The following is a 19,973-nucleotide window of genomic DNA, read 5'->3' as shown; positions in this document are numbered from 1 at the left end:
GGGGGGGGGGCACCAGTAAAAATAACGCTAAACTTATATTAAACTTTTAGAATTTGGTAATTTTTGTAAAAAATTATTCTTTTTGTTTAAAAATGTATGTTTTAGTTGAAAATTAAACTTTTTTGTTGAGAATTCTTGAATTTTCTTAACAATTCTTATTTTTTGGTAGTAAATAAATCTTTTTGCTTAAAAATTTATCGTTTTTAGTTGTGAATTCAACTTTTTGGTTAAGAATTCTTGAATTTTGTTAAAAATTCGTCTTTTTGTAGTAAATTCACCTTTTTTGTATGTAATTTCAACTTTCTGTTTGAGATCTTTTAAATTTGATTAAAAATTCGTCCTTTGTTTTGTAGTCAATAAATGTTTTTGTTTAAAAAAGTTATCTTTCTTAGTAGAAAATTTAACTTTTTGGTTGGTAATCCTTGAATTTGGTAAAAAAATTTTGTTTTGGTAGAAAATGAATATTTTCATTCAAAAATTCATCTGTTTGGTTAAAAATGATACAACTAGATTTTTAAGTTGAATTACTTTCTTAAAAAATTTGTTTTTCTTTTTCTTTATTTCTTCAAACTTCAACTTGTTGGTCGAGAAATATTGAACTTTATAGAAAATTGTTTTTTTCTTAGTAGTAAATTCATTTTTTTTTTAATTATATATTTTTTAGTTGGAAATTAAACTTTTTTGTTAAGAATTATTAAGTTTGGTTAAAAATTCGTTTTTTCGGTAGAAAATTAATCTTTTTGTTTAAAAATTCATCGTTTTTAGTTATAACTTCAATTTTTTGGTGATAAATTAATCTTTTTTTTTAAATTCTTCTTTTTAAGTTGAAAATTCAACTTTTTGGTTAAGAATTCTTGAATTTTGTTAAAAATTCGTATTTTTTGTAGTAAACTAATGTTTTTTTAGTTTTAACGTTACTCTCTGTTTGAGAACTCTTGAATTTGATCGAAAATTCGTCTTTTTTGTATTAGACCAATCTTTTTGTTTCAAAATTCTTCTATTTTAGTTGAAAATTAAACTTTTTGTTACAGAATTCTGGAATTTAATTGAAAATCCATCTTTTATGGTAGTAAATTAATCTTTTTATATAAAAATTCATCTTTCTTTATTGAAAATTTATCTCTTTAGTTAAGAATTCTTGAATTTGATTCAAAATTCGTCCTTTTTTATAGTAAATTAATCTTTTTGGTTAAAAAATTTACCTTTCTGAGTTAAAAATTTACTTTTTGATTGATAATTCTTGAATTTCGTCAAAAAATGGTGTTTTCGGTAGAAAATTAATATTTTCATTTAAAAATTCATCTGTTTGGTTAAAAATGCAACAATTAGATTTCTAAGTTGAACTACTTTCTTAAACAATTTGTTTTTTTTCTTTATTTCTTAAAACTTCAACTTGTTGATCGAGAACTATTGAACTTTATGGAAAATTGTTTTTTTTTATAAATTAAATTTTTTTGAAATTTTATATTTTTTAGTTGGAAATTCAACTTTTTTGTTAAGAATTATTAAGTGCGGTTAAATTTTTTTTTTTTTTTTCGGTAGAAAATTAATCTTTGAAAATTTAACTCTTTAGTTAAGAATTCTTCAATCTGATTGAAAATTCTTCTTTTATGATAGTAAATTAATCTTTTTGTTTAAAAAATGTATCTTTCTTAGTTGAAAATGGTACTTTTTGGTTGATACTTCTTGAATTGGGTCAAAAAATGGTGTTTTCCGTAGAAATTTAATATTTTCATTTAAAAATTCATCTGTTTCGTTAAACATGCAAAAATTAGATTTTTAATTTGAACTACTTTCTTCAACATTTTTGTTTTTTTCTTTCTTAAAACTTTAACTTGTTGGTTGAAAACTCTTGAACTTTATGGAAATTTTTTTTTTTGTAGTAAATTAATTTTTTTTGCAAGTTTGATATTTTTTAGTTGGAAATTCAATTTTTTGGTTAATAATTCTTAAATTCGGTTAAAAATTCTTTTTTTTCGGTAGAAAATTAATTTTTTTTGTTTAAAAATTCATTTTTTGGATAAGAATTTAACAACTACATTTTATAGTCGAACTACTTTCCCAAAAGTGCATTTTTTCGATGACGATTCAAAATTTTAATTAAAAATTCATCCCTGGTTGAAAATTGAACTGCTTTGTTAAAATTTCCCTTTTTTTGTTTGAAAAATTACTTTGGTAATTGAAAATTTAACTATTCCATTTTTGGCCGAAAATGGTTATTTTTTAAGTAAAAATTCAACTTTTAGTTAAAATTAAACTATTTTGTTAAAAATTAATCTTTTTTGGTATAAAATGAACTTTTTTTATCAAAATTTCATATTTTTTATTTGATAGTTCAACTTTTTTGTATAGCAAATTCGTCAATTTGTCTTAAAAGTTAAAAAATTTAGGAAAGCCAATAAACTATTTTGTGTAAATTATTTTTTAAGAATTTAAAATGATTATTTTTTCAATTAAAAGTTTAACTATTCCATTATTGGTTAAAGACGCACCTTTCTTAGTTTCAAACTGAAATAATATCCGGATTAACTGTCACATCAAATTCAATTATGCACATTTCAACACTTTCTCTGAAAATCACTTTTTTGTTTTAATTGCTGATTTATTGTCGAAATTTATAACTCACTACACGGTCGACAAAATTGAAAAAATTTGTAAACAATTGTTGGAAACCTCCTGTACTGCGATCATATGAAATTGGAAGATTTCATCTTAAAAATTAGAACAAACAAAATCAGGATACTTTTAAAAACGAAAAGTTAAAATTAAATTACCATCCTTCTTATTTTCTTATGTTCGGCAATTTTCAACAAAAACAAAAATCATAAAATAGTCAAAAACAATCGTATTCAATTCTATATTTTGGACCTTTTTCCCTAAAAAAAACAGACGTTTCGATAAAAACATCTTTGCCCAGTCTAGGTCATTCTCTCATAGCAAAATGTCATATCTTCATTTGACTTCTTTAATTGAATTCTGTGTTTTATCTTCAAAAATTGGACCATACTACAAAATTGCCGAATGTCACCAAAAAAAAAGGAACAACCCTAATAAATACTGAACAAACCAAACAAAAATCCTCTTGTTAAAGAAAATATCTTGACTAAAAAAAAAAAAAAACAACCACAATGTGCACACTACTATTGCTACGTTCAGCTTCCAATAAAATCGAGATCTCCACTTCGAGAAAGTATTTCAGAAGAGAAGATGTCGATTGACATGAGAAAAGTGCAGTTCTAAAATAAATGTGGAAATCGGTGAAAGCCCAGAAACACCATAATATGCCATTGCAGCTGAGTTAAGAATTAATATGCACTGTTAACCACTTCTACTGTCTAAAAATAATGAAAATGGGAAAATTGCAGACGAGTTTTACCTTGAGTTGTTGCTGCAGTCGATGAATTTCCTCTCTCTGCTCGGTTATCTCCTTATCTCTACCCCTTAGAAGTTGCAAAGTGTCGTTGATGCTCGTATCGTTCGTCTCTAAAACTAGGTGGGCACGCAACTGCTTATTCCGCACGTCCAGCTGTTTGATGTGTTGCTGTGCCTGGGTTACTTGCTTTGTTAGGGAACCGACCTTTTCTTCCAGAGCTGCTGATTCCACGCATTTCGAAGAGTACTTTGAAGACAGAGACAAAATTTCTTGTTTGATTTCCTCCATTTCTTCCCTAAATATAAATGATGCTTTTATAATACCGTTTCCTTCATTTTTAATTGCCAAAGTAATCGTTCAAGACGTGATATTCGGTTTACAGCAATTGTTCTCGACCGTATGAGAATCATCTAACCAAAATATTCAAAAACCTACAAGTTCAAGACTTATTTTGGGGTTGCTAATTCGAAATAAACAGATCTTGGAAGTTTGGACAATAGTTCCATTGTGTTGAACAAATCTGGAAGAGACAAGTAAAAGTATACTAATTGAAATGTTTTTTTTAACTGTATAGATAAAACAGGTTTTATAGGCCCAAATGCTCTAAAAACAGGAGAAATAGGGAGATTTTTCACGAAAATAAAGGAATAAATTCATTTGAAGAAAATTATTTTTTGTTGGAGTACCAGTTTTCCATTTTTAAGACAATAGAAATTAAAGAGATGAATTTTTAACTATAAAGGTTAATTTACTACCCAAAAGACAAATTTCGAACGAAATCGTTACATTTTAAACCATAAAGATAAATTTCCAACTAAAATGATGAATTCCTAACCAAAAAACTCAATTTTCAACTAAAAAATAGAAAAATGTCTACCAGAGAAGATTCACTTTCAACACGATCGTTGAATGTTCAACCAAAAAAGATTGTTTAGCCAAGAAAAAAAAATTTCAACCAAATTGCTCAATTTTCTACAAAACAATTGAATTTTCGAACCGAAAATTAAGAATTTCCAACAAAAAATTGATTTTCTACCCAAAAGACAAATTTCGAAAAAAATAGTTACATTTTCAAACAAAAAGTTAAATTTATAATTAAAATGATGAATATGCCAGGAAAAAAATGAATTTTTAACAAAGTACTTCATCTTTTAGCCAAAATTAGTTAAAGTTTAAAACAAAAAAGATTAATTTTCAACCAAACTGTTGCAGTTTTAAACAAAATAGATAAGATTTTTACCTGATGAAATCAGTTTTTAAGAAAATTTTCAAATTCTCAACAAGATATTTAAACTTTTAACCAAAAAAGATTTTTCTGTCAAGAAAAAAAAATATCAACTAAATTATTTAATTTTTAAAGCAAAAAGATCATTTTTCTATATAACAGCAACATTTTCAACCGGAAATTATTAATTTTGAACAAAAAAGTTAATTTTAAACCTAACTGTTGCATTTTTAACTGAAAAAATCAAATTTCTACCAAAAGAGATCAATTTTCAACAAAATATAAAAATTGTCAACCAAAATATATTTTTCTGCCAAGAAAGAAAAAAATATCCACTGAATAGTTCAATTTTCAATTAAAAAAAAAAGACGAATATTCTACAAAACAGTAGAATTTTCAACCCGAAATTATGAATTTGAACTAAAAAGTTAATTTTCAGACAAAAAGTTGAACTTTGTACGAAAATAAAAAACCTTTAAACAGAATCATTTATTATAAACCAAAAATTAACATTTTTAATCAAAAACAAGAGTTCTCAAATAAAAACATAACTGCAGACTTTGCAATAAAAAATATGAATTTTTATTCAAAAAGATTAATTTTCAACTAAAATGTTATATCTTTAACAAAAAAAAAAGAATTTTTAACAAAATAGCAACTCCCAGTCAAGTAATTGAAATTTCAACAAAAAATAATGAAGATAAATTTTCAACAAAATATTAAAATTTTTAACCAAAAAATATTTATTAATCAAGTAAGAAAAAAAATCAACAAAATTGTCCAATTTTCAATTTAAAAAATGACTTATTTTCTACAAAAAAGTGAACTTTTCATCTCCAATTTAGGAATTTTCGACCAAAATAATTAATTTTCAAACAAGAAGTTTAATGTTCTACCAAAAAGAGCAATTTTCAACAAAATCGTTACATTTTCAACCATCGAGATAAATCTCCAACTAAAAATATGAATTCCTAACCAAAAAACATCAATTTCCAACTAAAAACTTACTTTCCTACCAAAAAAGATGCACTTTCAGTATATTCATTGAATGTTCAACCACGAAAGATTTTTAATCAAAAAAGAAGAAAATGTCAACCAAATTGTTCAATTTTCTACAAAACAATTGAATTTAAAAAAAAAATTAATTTTCTACCAAACAATAATCATTTTCAACAAAATAGTTACATTTTACAAAAAAGAGATGCATTTCCAACTAAAATGATGGATCTTTAATGAAAAAATGAATTTTTAATGAAAAAATGAATTTTTAATGAAAAAATGAATTTTTAACAAAGTACTTCAACTCTTCGCCAAGTAGATAAAGCTCCAAACAAAAAAAAATTATCAGCCAAGCTGTTCCTTTTTTCAACAAAAAAAGATCAAATTTCTACCAATAGATATATTTTCAAACAAAAAAAAATAAAGTTTTTAACCAAAAAAGATTTTTTTTGCGAAGAATGAGAAAATATCAAGAATTTTCAATGCAAACAGATGAATTTTCTACAAAACAGTAGAATTTTCAACCCGAAATTATGAATTTTAAACAAAATAGTTAATTTTCAACCAATGAGTTGAACTTTATATGAAAATACAATTTTTTTAAACATTTTAATAACATTTTTTATCAAAGAGATGAATTCTAAAATAAAAAAATAATGGCAAAATTTGTAACGAACAAGATTAATTTTCTAATAGAAAAGATGAATTTCGAACAAAAATGTACATTTCACAACCAAAGAAATGAATTTTCAACTAGAATTATATCTTCAAGCAACAAAAAAAATGAACTAAATAGTTTAACTCTCAGCCAAGTAGTTAAATTTCCGACCAAAAAAGAATCATCTTTCACCAAGCAGATGCACTTTGAACCGAAAAAAATATCAAATTTTTACCAAAAGATCAATTTTCAACAAAATATTTAAGTTTTTTACAAAACAGTGAAATTTTTCAACCCGAAATTAGAAATTTACAACATAAAGATAATTTGTTACCAAGTTATTTTAATTTTATTTTCCAAAAAGATGAATTTTGAAGAAAACAGTTGAATTTTCCACTAAAATAACATTTTAAACCAAAAAGATGTACTCTCAACCAAAAAAGGGGGCAGAGACTTCAAAGCTAGCGATAAACAAATAGAAATTTGGATTCATTTTTAATGCTATCCCAATATTACTTTAGAAAACTGGAATTTTTTCTTCGAAAATAAATCTAATTTCGCACTACACACTTTTTGATTACAGACTAACTTTTAAATCCCTACTACACAAAATGTTTTAGTCTACGCAATATTATAGGCCCTGCTCTCTAAGAATTTCTCTTACAGCAGATTCTCATCACTCAAAGTCAATTACCATAAAACGAGTATATCATTTTAAACAATTACTTTGCCAACAAGGAAGATGTGGAGTTATAAGTACCATTTTCATTCTCAATCTTACTCTAAAAATCAAAATTGATTTAAAAAAAAAACTTACTCGTGTTCCTTGTGCATGACACCAATATCTTCCCTCGCTTGCACCTGCTTAAGAAATTCCTGTTTAAATTTAGCAATTTCCTTCTGCACCTCGTGCTCATGAGCCTTCCTCATGGCATCCAAAGCAGCCAAAGTAGCTTGAGTTTCTTCCGAAAGCGCCTGTTCCTTCTCCACCCGCAAGCTCTCCAACTCCTGCTTATGTTTCTCCTCCATCTCCGCTATAATTCTCCTGTGCGAATTCTCCATCGCCAACAATCCTTTCTCACAAAGTCCCCTCAGCTGTTTAATTTCCTCCTTGTATCTCTTCCTAGTTTCCGCATCAGTGTCCAACTCTGTATTTATCGATCTCTGATAGGCAGCTCGCAATTCATTAACATGAGCCGAGTGCTCAGAGTCCATCGCATTCAATCGATGCTCCAACTTTCTCGCCCTTTCCCGCAAACTCGCAGCTTCCTGCTCATACTGCGAAGTCATCGAGTGCCGCTGATTATCCCACTCACCTTTAATATCCATCAAATCCCTCTCCTGATTCTTCATCATCTCCTCCAATTCCATCTTGTGCTCAGAATTCAATCGCTGAATTTTATTCTGCAGCATTTCACACTGCTTGCAGGATCTATTCTTCATGTAATCACTGATTCTCTTGATCTGCTCCCTCAGCTCCGAACACTTCTGACAAACACTCGTCCAATCGGAAATCGCGATTGATTTGGGCCAATCGAGACCTTTCCCATTATCCCGCATAGACATCTTCAAACCTGCGAGGTCCTCTTCCATGCAAATCAACGAGTGAGTGATATTCTTCAGCTGCTCTTTGGATCTCTGATTACCGGATATCTTCTCTTCGCACTCCTTCGAAAACTGCTGATAAAGGTAACTGTACTCCGCGTCCAGAATTGGGCTACTTTCAAACTTGGAATCCGCCTCGAGGACACTCGAGAGTAGATCTTCGTGTTGAATCAGACTAGAAACGAAAGTCTTTCCCGTGAAGGACACTTTCTGCCGCGAGTTATCCTGGAGTAAAAATATTCTCGCATCAATCAAAGCCTTTTGCGCTACAACATCCGCGTAGTCAGTCAGCAACTCCCTCGACTCGTTCTTCGACTCCACCTTCGTTTTATTCTTCCTCATCCTCCTCAGCGACTCCTCATAAATTCCAGTCAATTCTTCGATCGAATACTCCATCTCTTCTCTCAGTTTCGCCTGCGCCTTATCAGCCCATGATTCAAGAGTCACCCTCTCCGACTCGTCAAAGATCAAACAGCTGTCCGTGAATGATGTGATATTCTGCTCGTAAATCTGTCCACATCGCACGATGAAGTGGGAAATCTCCGCCTGGACGAGCTCCTTACTAACAGTTTCCTGCGCCATAGCCCAAGCTTCTCGGATTCTTCGATCCTCGACTAATTTTCTACTCGAGCTGACAACCTGACTCAGTTCCTCCTGCTCCGACAAACTCAGCGTCTCCGTCGCTAATGCTTCCGCGAGTTGTTTCAATTTCGCGTCCTTGAACCTGCGAACAATCTCGTTGATCTCCTTCTGCTTTTGCAAAAGGAAGCTGAGACTCTCCGCCTGGGCGGCCAAGACTTCCTTTGATTCTGTCTTCGGAGCTACCAGTAACAACTTATTCGCTAAAACTCTCGTGAGATACTGTATAAAACTCGTGTTTTGGTACGTTTTGGGCTTAGTTCCATAGACCTTACATTTTAGATTTGAAATAAGCTGACTAGTTTCGACCAATTCGCTCAAGACGAGACTCTTGTCCGTTGTCCTCGACATTGCACACTTGATCTGTCGGAGAATGACACTCTCGAAGGCCACCCTCTCGGCGATCAGTTTCGCCTTTTCTTTCTCGGTGAGCTCTCCATTCTGCGCAAGCAACTGCCGTCGCTTCATTAGCTCGCACATCTTATCCCTAAGAATAATTTCTAGCCTAGAGACTACTACGCCTACTGACTCAGTCACTTGAGAGTTGGCTTGGTTCTTCTTGCACTCGAGACACGAGTCGAGAATATCGTTCACGGCCCGGAGACACTTCTCTGCCTTCTCCTCGGCTTGAGTCGATCCCAGACACTTTTCGAGTCTTCGCTTCGATTTCGCCACAGCTCTTTCTAGCTTTTTGAGTCTAGACAAAACTTCGAGGGAGACTTCACTCGTTGATGAGGCGCTAGCTTCGCTACATTCGCTCGAGTCCTTTTCGGCATCACTCGCGAGGTTTTCGGCAACACTGGCTACTTTAGTTTCGAGAGTGCTGAGTCTGATGAGAACCTTCATTGGTTCTGAACTCGTTGCACTGTCGAGTGACTTTCTACGGAGTCTGGCTCTGTCCAAACTCCTATGCTCTCGCCTTCTTTCCTTCTTTGGATTGGGACTTGACTCCTTTGAACTGATGCCAGAAGCTGGAGCACTGACGCTCTTTCCGCGTTCAATCGCACAGATTTTACTCTCGAGGTCGAGAATTTTGTCCTCCACTTCTTGAGCTATTTGGAAGGACTCTCTTCCTTTTAGAGAGAGCGAGCGCCTTTTGTCGCGGGCTTCAGCCTTGGTGAGCTTTTGTTTGAGAGTCCTCACCTGTTTCTCACTTCCGGCTAGCTTGTTTGTCAGGTCTTGGATTCTGGCTGCCATGAGTTGCAATTGAGCTTGATTGGTCTCGTTCGACCTTCCGGATTCCTGCTTGTGGGCGAATATCTCGAGTTCTAGAGCGTCTTGAGTCGCGTGAGCTTCTCGGAGTTCCTTTCGCATCGCGCGAATCTCGAGGATGGCTTTCTCGAATCGTCCTCGAAGTTCTTCGTACTCTTCCATCACGCGTTCTTTGTCCAAGGTGTTTAGATCCAGATCCAGGTCGATGTTTGTCAAATCGCTCAGCGAATCGAAACTTCGGCCTCGCTCTCGGATTGCGGAGAGGCTGCTCTTTCCTTCGAGTTCTCTCACTCTGGTGTAGAGACGATCGTTTTCTTCTATTCCTGAAATCAAAATTTTAAATTAGGGACATCAGTCAATAATTAGTTTGAAGGAAATATGGGGCTTGAATTTCTCATGCGATTTCTTGGTACGAAATTCAAGATCTTTCCAGGTCTTCTAGGTCAGGAAATAAAGTTTTTCTGTCTTCTTTTTTGACATCAAGTAATGAAATAACCGTTTATTATACATTTAAAAGGTGAAACATTTATTGGCCAATCATTTCTAAAGAAAGCAAAACCATAAAGTAACAAATTCTTAATTTTTTTTCGAACACAAGTCGTCTTTGTGAAATCTTTGGGAATACTTTTAAATCTTTGAAATAATTGAATTCTTTGTGACATTTTTTTAAACCTTTATAAAATCTTTCAAATATTTGTGAAATCTTTCTTCAATCTTTATGAAAACTTTAGTTTCGAGTGAAATCATTGTCAATCTTTTTAAATCTTCCCAAATTTCTTGTAATCATTTGAAATTCTTCTAAATTCTTTGAAATACTTGTGAACTTTTTCTACATCTTTTGTGTTTATTTGAAATCACTGGAATATCTGAAACTGTTTTTAAAATATTTGGAAATTTTCTAAAAAAAAATATGAGCTCGTTTAAAATCTTGGAACTGTTTTGTATGTTGGCGTACTGTACCCTTTTTGAAATCTTTGAAATTCTAATATTCTTTTGACATCTGTATGAAAATTCTGATGAAATCTTTGAAACATTTGTGAAAATCTTTCTAAATCTTTTCAAACTTTGGTAAAATCTTTGAAATCTGAAATATATGTGAAATGTTTCTTTAGCCTTTCTTTGTGAAATCTTGCATGTTCGTTTGAAATTATTGAATTCTTTTGAAATCTCAAATTTATTGAAACCTTTTGAAATTGTTTAGTCTATGAAATCTGGTGTACTGTACCCTTTTCTAAATCTTTGAAATTCTACAAATCTTCTGAAACCCTTATGAGGTCTTCGAAATATTTGTGGAAATCCTTCCGAAATCTTTTTTATTAGTTTAAAATCATTAAAATATTTGCAATCTTTGTGAAATAATTTGAAATCGTTTAAAATCTTTGAAATTTTCTTAAATCTTTTATATGTTTGGATTTGTAAAATTCTTTAAATATTGTCAAATGCTTATAAATAATTAGAAATACTTGTGAAATCTTTCCTACATCTTTTGTATTTACTTCAAATCACTAGAATAATTGAAAATTTTTTGAAATATTTTGAAATTTTCTAAAAAAAATGTGTACTCGTTTAAAATCTTGGACATGTTTTGTATTTTGGTGTAAGGTACCATTTTTGCAATCTTTTAAAATCCTTATGGATTTTTCCTAATGTTTGTGAGGTCTTTTGTATTCGTTTCAGATTATTGAACAATTTTTAAACTTTGTGAAATCTTTTAAAATGTTCTAGATACTTTAAGATTACGTAAAACTTTTGAAATGTTTTGAAATCTTTCCAACCTGATGAACTGCACCCTTCTCAAAATTCTGGTATTCTTTTGACATCTCTATGAAATTTTTATAAAATCTTTAACATATTGAAATATTTAAAAATTTTTAGTCTTCTAAAAAAAATTGAAATCACTGCAAATATTTGAAATGTTCTGAAATCTTAGAAATCTGATTTACTCCATTTTTTAAATCATTAAAATTTTTGAAACCTTCTGAAAGTTTTAAAATCTTTTTGAAATGTTTGAAATATTTTAAAAATCTTTGAAGTCTTTTGAAATTCTCTAAACAAACTTAAATTCGTTTAACATCTTTAAAATTTTTTGAAATCTGGTATACTGTACCATTTTTGAAATCTTTGAGTTTGAAATCTTTATGAAATCTTTGATATATTTGTGAAATCTTTAAAATATTTGAAATAATTGTGACATCTTTGTAATCTTTAATAATTTTGGAAAAACCTTTAAAATTCTTGTAATTTTTTGAAACCTTTGGAATATTTGTGAAATCTTTCTGTAATCTTTGTTTATGCAAATTTTTTGTTTTCGTTTAAAATCATTAAAATCTTTGGAAATCTTCTCAAGTTTATTAAAACCTTTTGAAATTGTTTAAAATATTTGAAATTTGGTGTAATTTACCTTTTTTGAAATCTTTAAATTCTTAAAATCTATTGAAATCCTTATGATTCTTTGAAATATTTGTGAAATCTTTTCTATTCATTTAAAATCATCCAAATATTTGAAACCTTTCTGAAATACTATGAAATCGTTTAAAAACCTTTTAACTTTTTTAAATCTTTGGGAAATCATTGGAAACTTTGTGAAGTGTTTAGAAAATCATTATAATTTGTGTGAAATCTTTGGGAAATCATTGAAATCCTAAGGAAATTTAGGGGAAATAATTGAAATCTTCGTAAAATTTTTTGGGAATCACTAAAATCACTAAGAAAATTTTGGGAAATCATTGACATCTTTGAGAAATCCAGGGTAATCAATGAAATTTTTGTGAAATCTTTGGAAAACCATGGAAATCTTTTTGAAAACTTTGAAAATCATTAAAATTTTTGTGAAATCCTTAGGAAATAATTGAAATTTTGTGAAATCCTCGGGAAATCATAGAAATCCTGGTAAAATTTAGGGAAAATAATTAAAATCACAATGAAATATTTGGGAAATCATTGAAATCTTTGTTAAATCCTTAGGAAATCATATAAATCCTTGTGAAATTTAGGGAAAATAATTTAAATCATAATGAAATTTTTGGGAAATCATTGAAATTTTGGTTAAATCCTTGGGAAATGATAGAAATACTTGTGAAATTTAGGGAAAATAATTCAAATAATGATAACATTTTTGGGAAATCATTGAAATTTTTCTGAAGTCTGCAAAGACATTGAAATCTTCGTGAAATATTTTGGAATCATTGAAATCTTACTGAAATTTAGGGTAAATCAATGAAATATTTGTGAAATCATTGAAACATTTGTGCAATCTTTGAAATGTATCAGAAAATATTTGAAAATATTTATGAAATTAGTGCAATCTTTGCAAAATGATTGAAAATATGAATTTATACCTGTATTTATTATTCAATATTTATTGTTTATTAATTCGTTATGATTTATGTAAACATTTCTACTTATTACAATATTACTACACTATTATTAACTTCCAATAAAAACGGAAAAAAGTCGATTCGAGCTCTGTAAATATAAATAAATTTTTTGTATTGATACCAACCTTGTGATAACCTATCACCCAAGGACGTGACCTCTGCCTGCAGATGTTCAACAGTCCTGTGACTCGTCGTAAGTTCCTTCGTAATCATCTCACGCCTCTCGCTAGTTTCCCTCAAAATAGCCTCCGTCTCCAACAATTTGCACTCCAGAACCTCCTTGTCCCTATTATACAATTTCTTCACCTTCTCCAAGTCCTCCAGGTCCTTATTCCTCATCTGCTCCGTCCTCTCTATCGTATTCAGCAACTCCTCAATCTGCTTCTCCCGCAAATTAGCTTCCACCTTCTGCTGCCGCAGCCTCGACAACTCCTTCTCCGTATTCGCAACTTCGGTACGAGCGGTGTTCAACTGCGACTTCAAATCCTCAATTTCGCTCTCCTGGCGCTCGACGATGACTAGCAAAGTATTTGGATGCGACTGATTCTTATCAAGCTGATCCCTCAGCATCGTCACTTGACTCTCCAGCAGTTCGACAATCAACGGATTGTCATTGCTGTTTGGCAAACAATTGCTGCTCTGAATAAGACCATTGGTCTGCTCCTCATCTTCGCCCAATTCGCAACAAGCCATCATCAAATCCTCGGAGCGAACACTGTCCAGAGTACTTCTTCGCGAGCTCGGTGGAGAGCTTCTGCTTCTCTTGTAAACTCGAGATCTCGAACTCGATCGCGACCTGGCTTTGACTCGCGATAATGCTGTTCTTGTTAAGGGAGGAGAAGGTGGCAATTCGGACCACTCGTGTTTCACCGAATCCGACCAGTTTGATCCCTTCAGCGCGAGAGACCAATCACCGTTTCTTGTGAGAGGTGGAGAGACCGGCATTTCTGACCAATCGCCGGATTCTCGTCTTCCACCCTCAGAAGCTGTTCTGTATTCTTCGTCCGAGGAAAAGAGAACGGACCTGGGTGTTAATGGTGTCGAGGGAACGATCGAATCCCTTTCACGTTCAGTGATCGAGCTGGAAAAATTGTATGATTGATTAGTCCAGTCCAGGAACCAAATCAGGGTGTCTACTTCTAATTCTGGGAAAAAATCCCTGACAATTCCAGGTTTTTTCCAGGTGTATAGTTTTTAGCGAGTTTATTATAAATAATGTGTTTGTTTTTTTAGTTTCTAGGAGTTTAATAAATATTAGAAGATATTCTTCAATATTTTGGCAGGATAAATTAATTAAATAATACTGAAAACATCATTAATCATTTCTTGGATTTGTCTCTAAAGTCCATTAATTTAAATAATAACTCAAACAAATTTTATTTATATTTAGGTAAAATAATAAGGGATCTATATTAAATCCAATTTAAACCGCTTCAAATTCCTAAAATTTTAAGTAGAAATTCGGGTTTTCAAAAAGACAGATGAATTTGCAACCAAATGATTAATTTTCAAACAAATATAGAAATTTTCGACTTAAAAGGATAAGTTTTCATTCAGAAATGGAATGTTTAATTTTTCAGTTAAAAACCTTAATTTTCCAACAAGAATTTAACTTTGAACCAAGCAGTTTTATTTTCTACCAACAAGATGAATTAGTTACTAAAACAAGCAATATTTCATTTCAACACTTGAATTTTTAAACAAAAAAGATGAATTTTCAACTGACATGATCAATCATTAACTAGAATAGTTTATTTATAACCAAAGAGATGAATTTTCCACTAAAATGATGTATTTTCAATTGGAATAGTTGCATTTTCCGGCAAAAAAAAACAAAACAAAAAAACAATCAGCAGCAAAAACGAAACAATTGTTCAAAAAAGTATTACATTTTCAAACAAAAAGATAAATTTTCAACTAAAATGATGAGCCTTAAACTAGAATCATTAAATGTCCAACAAAAAGATTATGTTTCAATCCAGAAGATTAATTTCTAGCAAAAAAGTCAAAATTCTCAAATAAAGATAATTTTTCAACCAAATATTGAAGTTATATTTTCAGTGAAAAAATTAATTCTCAACAAAAAAACAAACAAATTTTCAACAAAATAATGAAAGTTGCAGTTGGACTAGCTAAATTTTCAGTACAAAAAATTATTTTCAGCCAACGAAAAAACGAATTTTCAAAAAATTAGCTCATTCTTTAACTAAAGAGGTAAATATTCAATTAAAATGATGAATCTTTGACCAAGAAAATTAAGTTTTAACAAAAGATTTTTACGTTCAACCAAGTAATGGAATTTACATTCCAAAAAAGATTAATTCGAAACGAAAAATATAGCAATTAATATTTCAACTAAATCAGATTTAAATCTTTAATAACAAATAATGGAATTCGAACAAAAGGAACCAATTTACAACCAAAAACTAAATAGTTAAATTTTCAGTTAAAAAGTTGATTTCAAACAAAACAAACAAAAAAGAATTTTCAAAAAAAAATTTCAATACAGTAATATAAAGTTATTTTTGAAAATGAAGAATAATTATTAATGAATTTAATGCTACAATTAAAAGAAAAATGAAGCATGCTCTAAAAAAAATTTAATGACTTTAAAAAAAATCCCTGTCATTTCTAGGTATATAAGAAGTCCCTGACAATTCCAAGTTTTTCATGTTTTCCAGGTAGGATAGACACTCTAGAATTAGAATGCAAAATTAGCAAATATAAAATAAAAATTAAACAAACCATTTCACAAATCATTTCAAATGCAAGTTTTTAAAAAAGAGCATTTATTTAAACTAAAATATTGAAAAATTGTACAAACATTAGAACTATGAATTTGTAAAGCTACATTGCATACGTTCTAGTTTGATGACTTAAAATCTAAACTCTTTCTCTTTATACATTTGAAAAGAAATTTTAAAATAATTTATTAACTTAATAATTTTACTGTGTATTATACTTTTCATGTAACTTAATAACACTTTAATATTAATGCTGGAAAATTAAATAAAAGAGATAAAACGGATCAACTCTAAATTTAAATTTCAAATTCGAAATGAAACAAATCATCCAATGGAATTGTTAAATTTTCAGATAAAAAAATTAAATCACTGAAAAAAAAACAAATTGTCAAGCAAAGTAATGAATTTTCTAAAAAAATAAATAACCTAGTATAGTTGAAGTTTCGACTAAACAAGATAAATTTTCATTCAAAAATGGAATAGTTAAATTTTCATTAAAAAAATTAATTTTTAACCACACTACCGAATTTGCAAACAAAATGATAAATTTTCCAATGAAATTGTTGAATTTTCAAATAAAAAAGTTAAATTGTCAAACAAAAATAGAATAGCAGAATTTTCAGTTATTAAAACAATGTCCAATCAATTTAACTAGAATGATTGCATTTTTAACAAAAAAGATTAATTTTCAACCAAGAAAATTAATTTATATTTAAAAATACGATTTTTCAACTAAAAAAGATGATTTTTTTATTGAAAAATTTAAGTTAAATTTTTTGTTCAAAAAATAATTTTCAACCGGCAGTATGAATTTTTAACTAAAATGATGAAATATTTATTTGGAATAGTTACACTTTCAGACGAAAAAAAAATTTCTCAACCAAAAAAAACCCGCAAACTAACTACAGTTTTAACTGTAATTTAATTTTCAGTAAAAAAAATTATTTTTAGCCAAAGAAAAAACGGATCTTCAACAAAATTGCTCATTTTTTTACAAAATAGGTAAATTTTAAATTAAAATGATAAATCTGTGGCCAAGAAAATTCATTTTTAATGTCCACCAAGTAATGAAATTTCCATTCCAAAAAAGATTAATTCTGGACGAAAAATGTAGTCTTTGATATTTGAACCTAAAAAAAATTAATTTTCAATCAAAAACAGTTGCATTCGACCAAGAAAGACGAATTTTCATTATGATTTGAACTTTAAACTAAGAAAGATTTTTCAGTCAAGAGAGAGAATAAATTGCAAACAAATTGTTGAGAATCTTCAAGCCAAAAGACGAGTTTGCTACAAAAAGTTCAATTTTCAGCCCGAAAATATGAATTTTCTAGATAATGTTAATATTCAACCAGAAATGGAACTTTCAACTAATTTGTTACCTTTTTAATCAAAGGAATGAATTTTTATTAATAATAATTATAACTTTCCACAAACTAATTAAATTTTTAACATGAAAAGATAAATTTTTAACAAAAAATTTAATAATTAAGATTTTAAACAAAAAATGGTTTTATTTTAAATTAGAAATAGTAAAATTTAATTAAAAAAGACGACTTTTCAACAAAATAATTGAATTCTTTACTTAAATATCTTAATTTTAAATCAAACAGTTGCATTTGCAACCAAAATATTGATTTTCTACTAGAAGAACGGATTGTGACAAAATTCACAAATTTCCAACCAAAAAGATGAATTTTCAATGAAAAATTTAACGGTTGAAATTTCAACCATAAAATATTTAAATTGTAGATTTAGATCTTAGTTAACTTCAATTTAAAAAGGGTAAATTTCCACAAAATAGTTGAATATTAAAATGAAACGTATTATTTTTCAACCACACAATTGCATTTTTAACCAAAAAGAACGATCTTTCTACAAAATACATGAATTTTGAACTAGATACTTAAATTTTCAACAAAAAATAGAATGTTTAATTTTTTAGTTGAAAAAATTAATTTGAAATAAAAAATTTTTTTAATTATAATAAAAACTGATTAAATTTTCAAGACAAAATGAAGAATTTTCTACACAAAACAGTTGAATTATCAAATCAAGCTTATGTAATTTTAATAAAAAAGTTAGTTTTATATTTAAAAAAACCAAATTCCAACAAAATACAAGAACTTTCAACCCAAAAGTTGAATTTCCAACTAAACTATATTAATTTTGAAAAAAATTCCATTTTTAACTGAAAGTTGAGTTTTTACTTTAAAAAATAATCATTTTCATACAAAAATGGACTAGGTAAATTTTCAATTACCAAAAAAAATTGTCAACAAAAAAAAGGAATTTTCAACAAAACAGTTAAATTTGCAACTGAAGAGATAAATTTTTAACTAAAATTTTGAAGCGTAAAAAAATTCATTTTCAAGAAAGTAGTTTAACATTAAAAACAAATTTTTTAATTTTTAACCAAAAAGATTAATTTTCTACCGAAAAAAACGAAATTTAACAAAATTCAAGAATTCTTAACCAAAAAGTTGAATTAACTAAAAAATATGAATTTTTAAACAATAAGAATAACTCACTACAAAAAAAACAAACAATTTTCAATAAAATTTAAGAATTCTCAACCAAAAATTGGATTTTCTACTAGAAGAACGGATTGTGACAAAATACACAAATTTCTAACCAAAAAGATGAATTTTCAATCAAAAATTTAACAGTTGAAATTTCAACCATAAAATATTTAAATTGTAGATTTAGATCTTAGTTAAATTTAATTTAAAAAGGGTAAATTTCCACAAAATAGTTGAATATTAAAATAAAACGTATTATTTGTCAACCACAGAATTGCGTTTTTAACCAAAAAGAAACGAACTTTCTACAAAATAGATGAGTTTTGAACTATATACTTGAATTGACAAAAAAAAATTAGAATGGTTAATTTTTTAGGTAAAAAATTTATTTGAAACCAAAAAAAGCGAATTTTAAACAAAATAATTAAATACATAAAAAATAATAAGGACGCTCTCAAAAAAACTCATTGATTTAAAAATAATTTGCCTCCCAGTTCCAGGTTTTTTAATATATATAAAAATGCTCTGACAATTCGAGGAGATCATTTCAGGAAAAAATCTATTATTCAAAGAAAAAGTGTCAAATCACTAGGACTTACGGTGGTAAATTTGTTGAGAATGGCCCTCAAATAGTTAAAAAAGAATGAAATAAAGGTTGCGCTATTCTATTTAAATTTTGTACAGATCCCGGAACTTACGTAGTAGGTGACTGTGGATTAACATCCTGCTGGTGCTCCTGACAAACTTGCGAGTCCAAATTAGCTTCAGGATCTGGTAAATTGGCAGCTCGTCTAATAGCTGACATCCAACTGGACCTGATTCCTCCAGTTATTGCAGAAAATATAGTTGTGCCACGATCGTCCCAAGTCTAGAAAGAAATCCATCAAATCAGTCTCAAAATTCAAATCCAAATTCCGAAACAGAAGCCAAATGACCAGAGAGGTTCGATTTTAATGACAAGAGCAGCACCTTCGCTTCGCCCTACACATCTGATTTACTCTAGCGTGAAATTGACATAGATTTTTCCTGGCCACTCCTTCTTTCTCTTAATCCGGTAAATTCAATTGAAGTGCAAAGCCCTCAGTGCAGTCCCATTTCCAACTGATTTAAGACAATACTTAATTCAAAGTAGGCTCTAAATTCTCGGGACGATAAAAATCGAATTGTCAATCAAAGGCTTTTGAATAAAACATAAGACATTATTTTGTAAGACTGTTTTGTGAGGAGAGAGAGAGAGAGAGAGAGAGATTATTTCATGAGAGGTGAGTAATCGAGCGGAAAATATATAAGTGATAAGAAACAATCGTACCACTGTCTGAAAACCGTAGTTTCGAACACCTTGGACTGGAGTAACGGCAGTCACGGTGTTAAGATCGATGACGCCATCCATGATTCCTTTATCTTCGGAACTAGGATCTCGATAGTACATCAGGCCGCAGCCTCTCAGGACAAACCAGTGTTTGTTCCATTCCTGGAAAAAAGACAATTTAGTCACATTTTTGTAAATAAAAAGATATATTTTAGTTTCAGGCGTGAATAAAATCAATGGAACTGACAGGAACGTCACATTAGTAGATGGGGATCATCCATAAACTATGTTACCAATTTTGGGCAATTTT

General features: G+C 29.5%; 1 protein-coding gene across 4 annotated transcripts in view; it reads right to left on the bottom strand.

Moving 5' to 3' along the window:
- The window catches only part of LOC117178254 (protein outspread), a 368,009-nt gene that overhangs the window by 11,237 nt on the left and 336,799 nt on the right, over positions 1 to 19,973 (bottom strand). For 3 of the 4 annotated variants that reach the window (XM_033369600.1, XM_033369601.1, XM_033369602.1), the window contains exons 10-14: positions 19,664 to 19,825; positions 19,053 to 19,222; positions 13,214 to 14,169; positions 7,073 to 10,034; positions 3,377 to 3,668 (exon numbers count right to left, since the gene is read on the bottom strand). In XM_033369600.1, coding sequence (XP_033225491.1) covers positions 3,377 to 3,668; positions 7,073 to 10,034; positions 13,214 to 14,169; positions 19,053 to 19,222; positions 19,664 to 19,825 — 4,542 coding nt within the window. Of the gene's footprint in view, positions 1 to 3,376; positions 3,669 to 7,072; positions 10,035 to 13,213; positions 14,170 to 19,052; positions 19,223 to 19,663; positions 19,826 to 19,973 lie in introns of those variants that run through there. The other variant, XM_033369603.1, reaches the window with a different exon arrangement.

This window comes from Belonocnema kinseyi, chromosome 8 (assembly GCF_010883055.1).
Source record: "Belonocnema kinseyi isolate 2016_QV_RU_SX_M_011 chromosome 8, B_treatae_v1, whole genome shotgun sequence".
NCBI classification, from domain to species: domain Eukaryota; kingdom Metazoa; phylum Arthropoda; class Insecta; order Hymenoptera; family Cynipidae; genus Belonocnema; species Belonocnema kinseyi.
This window is presented reverse-complemented; position numbering and strand designations above follow the sequence as displayed.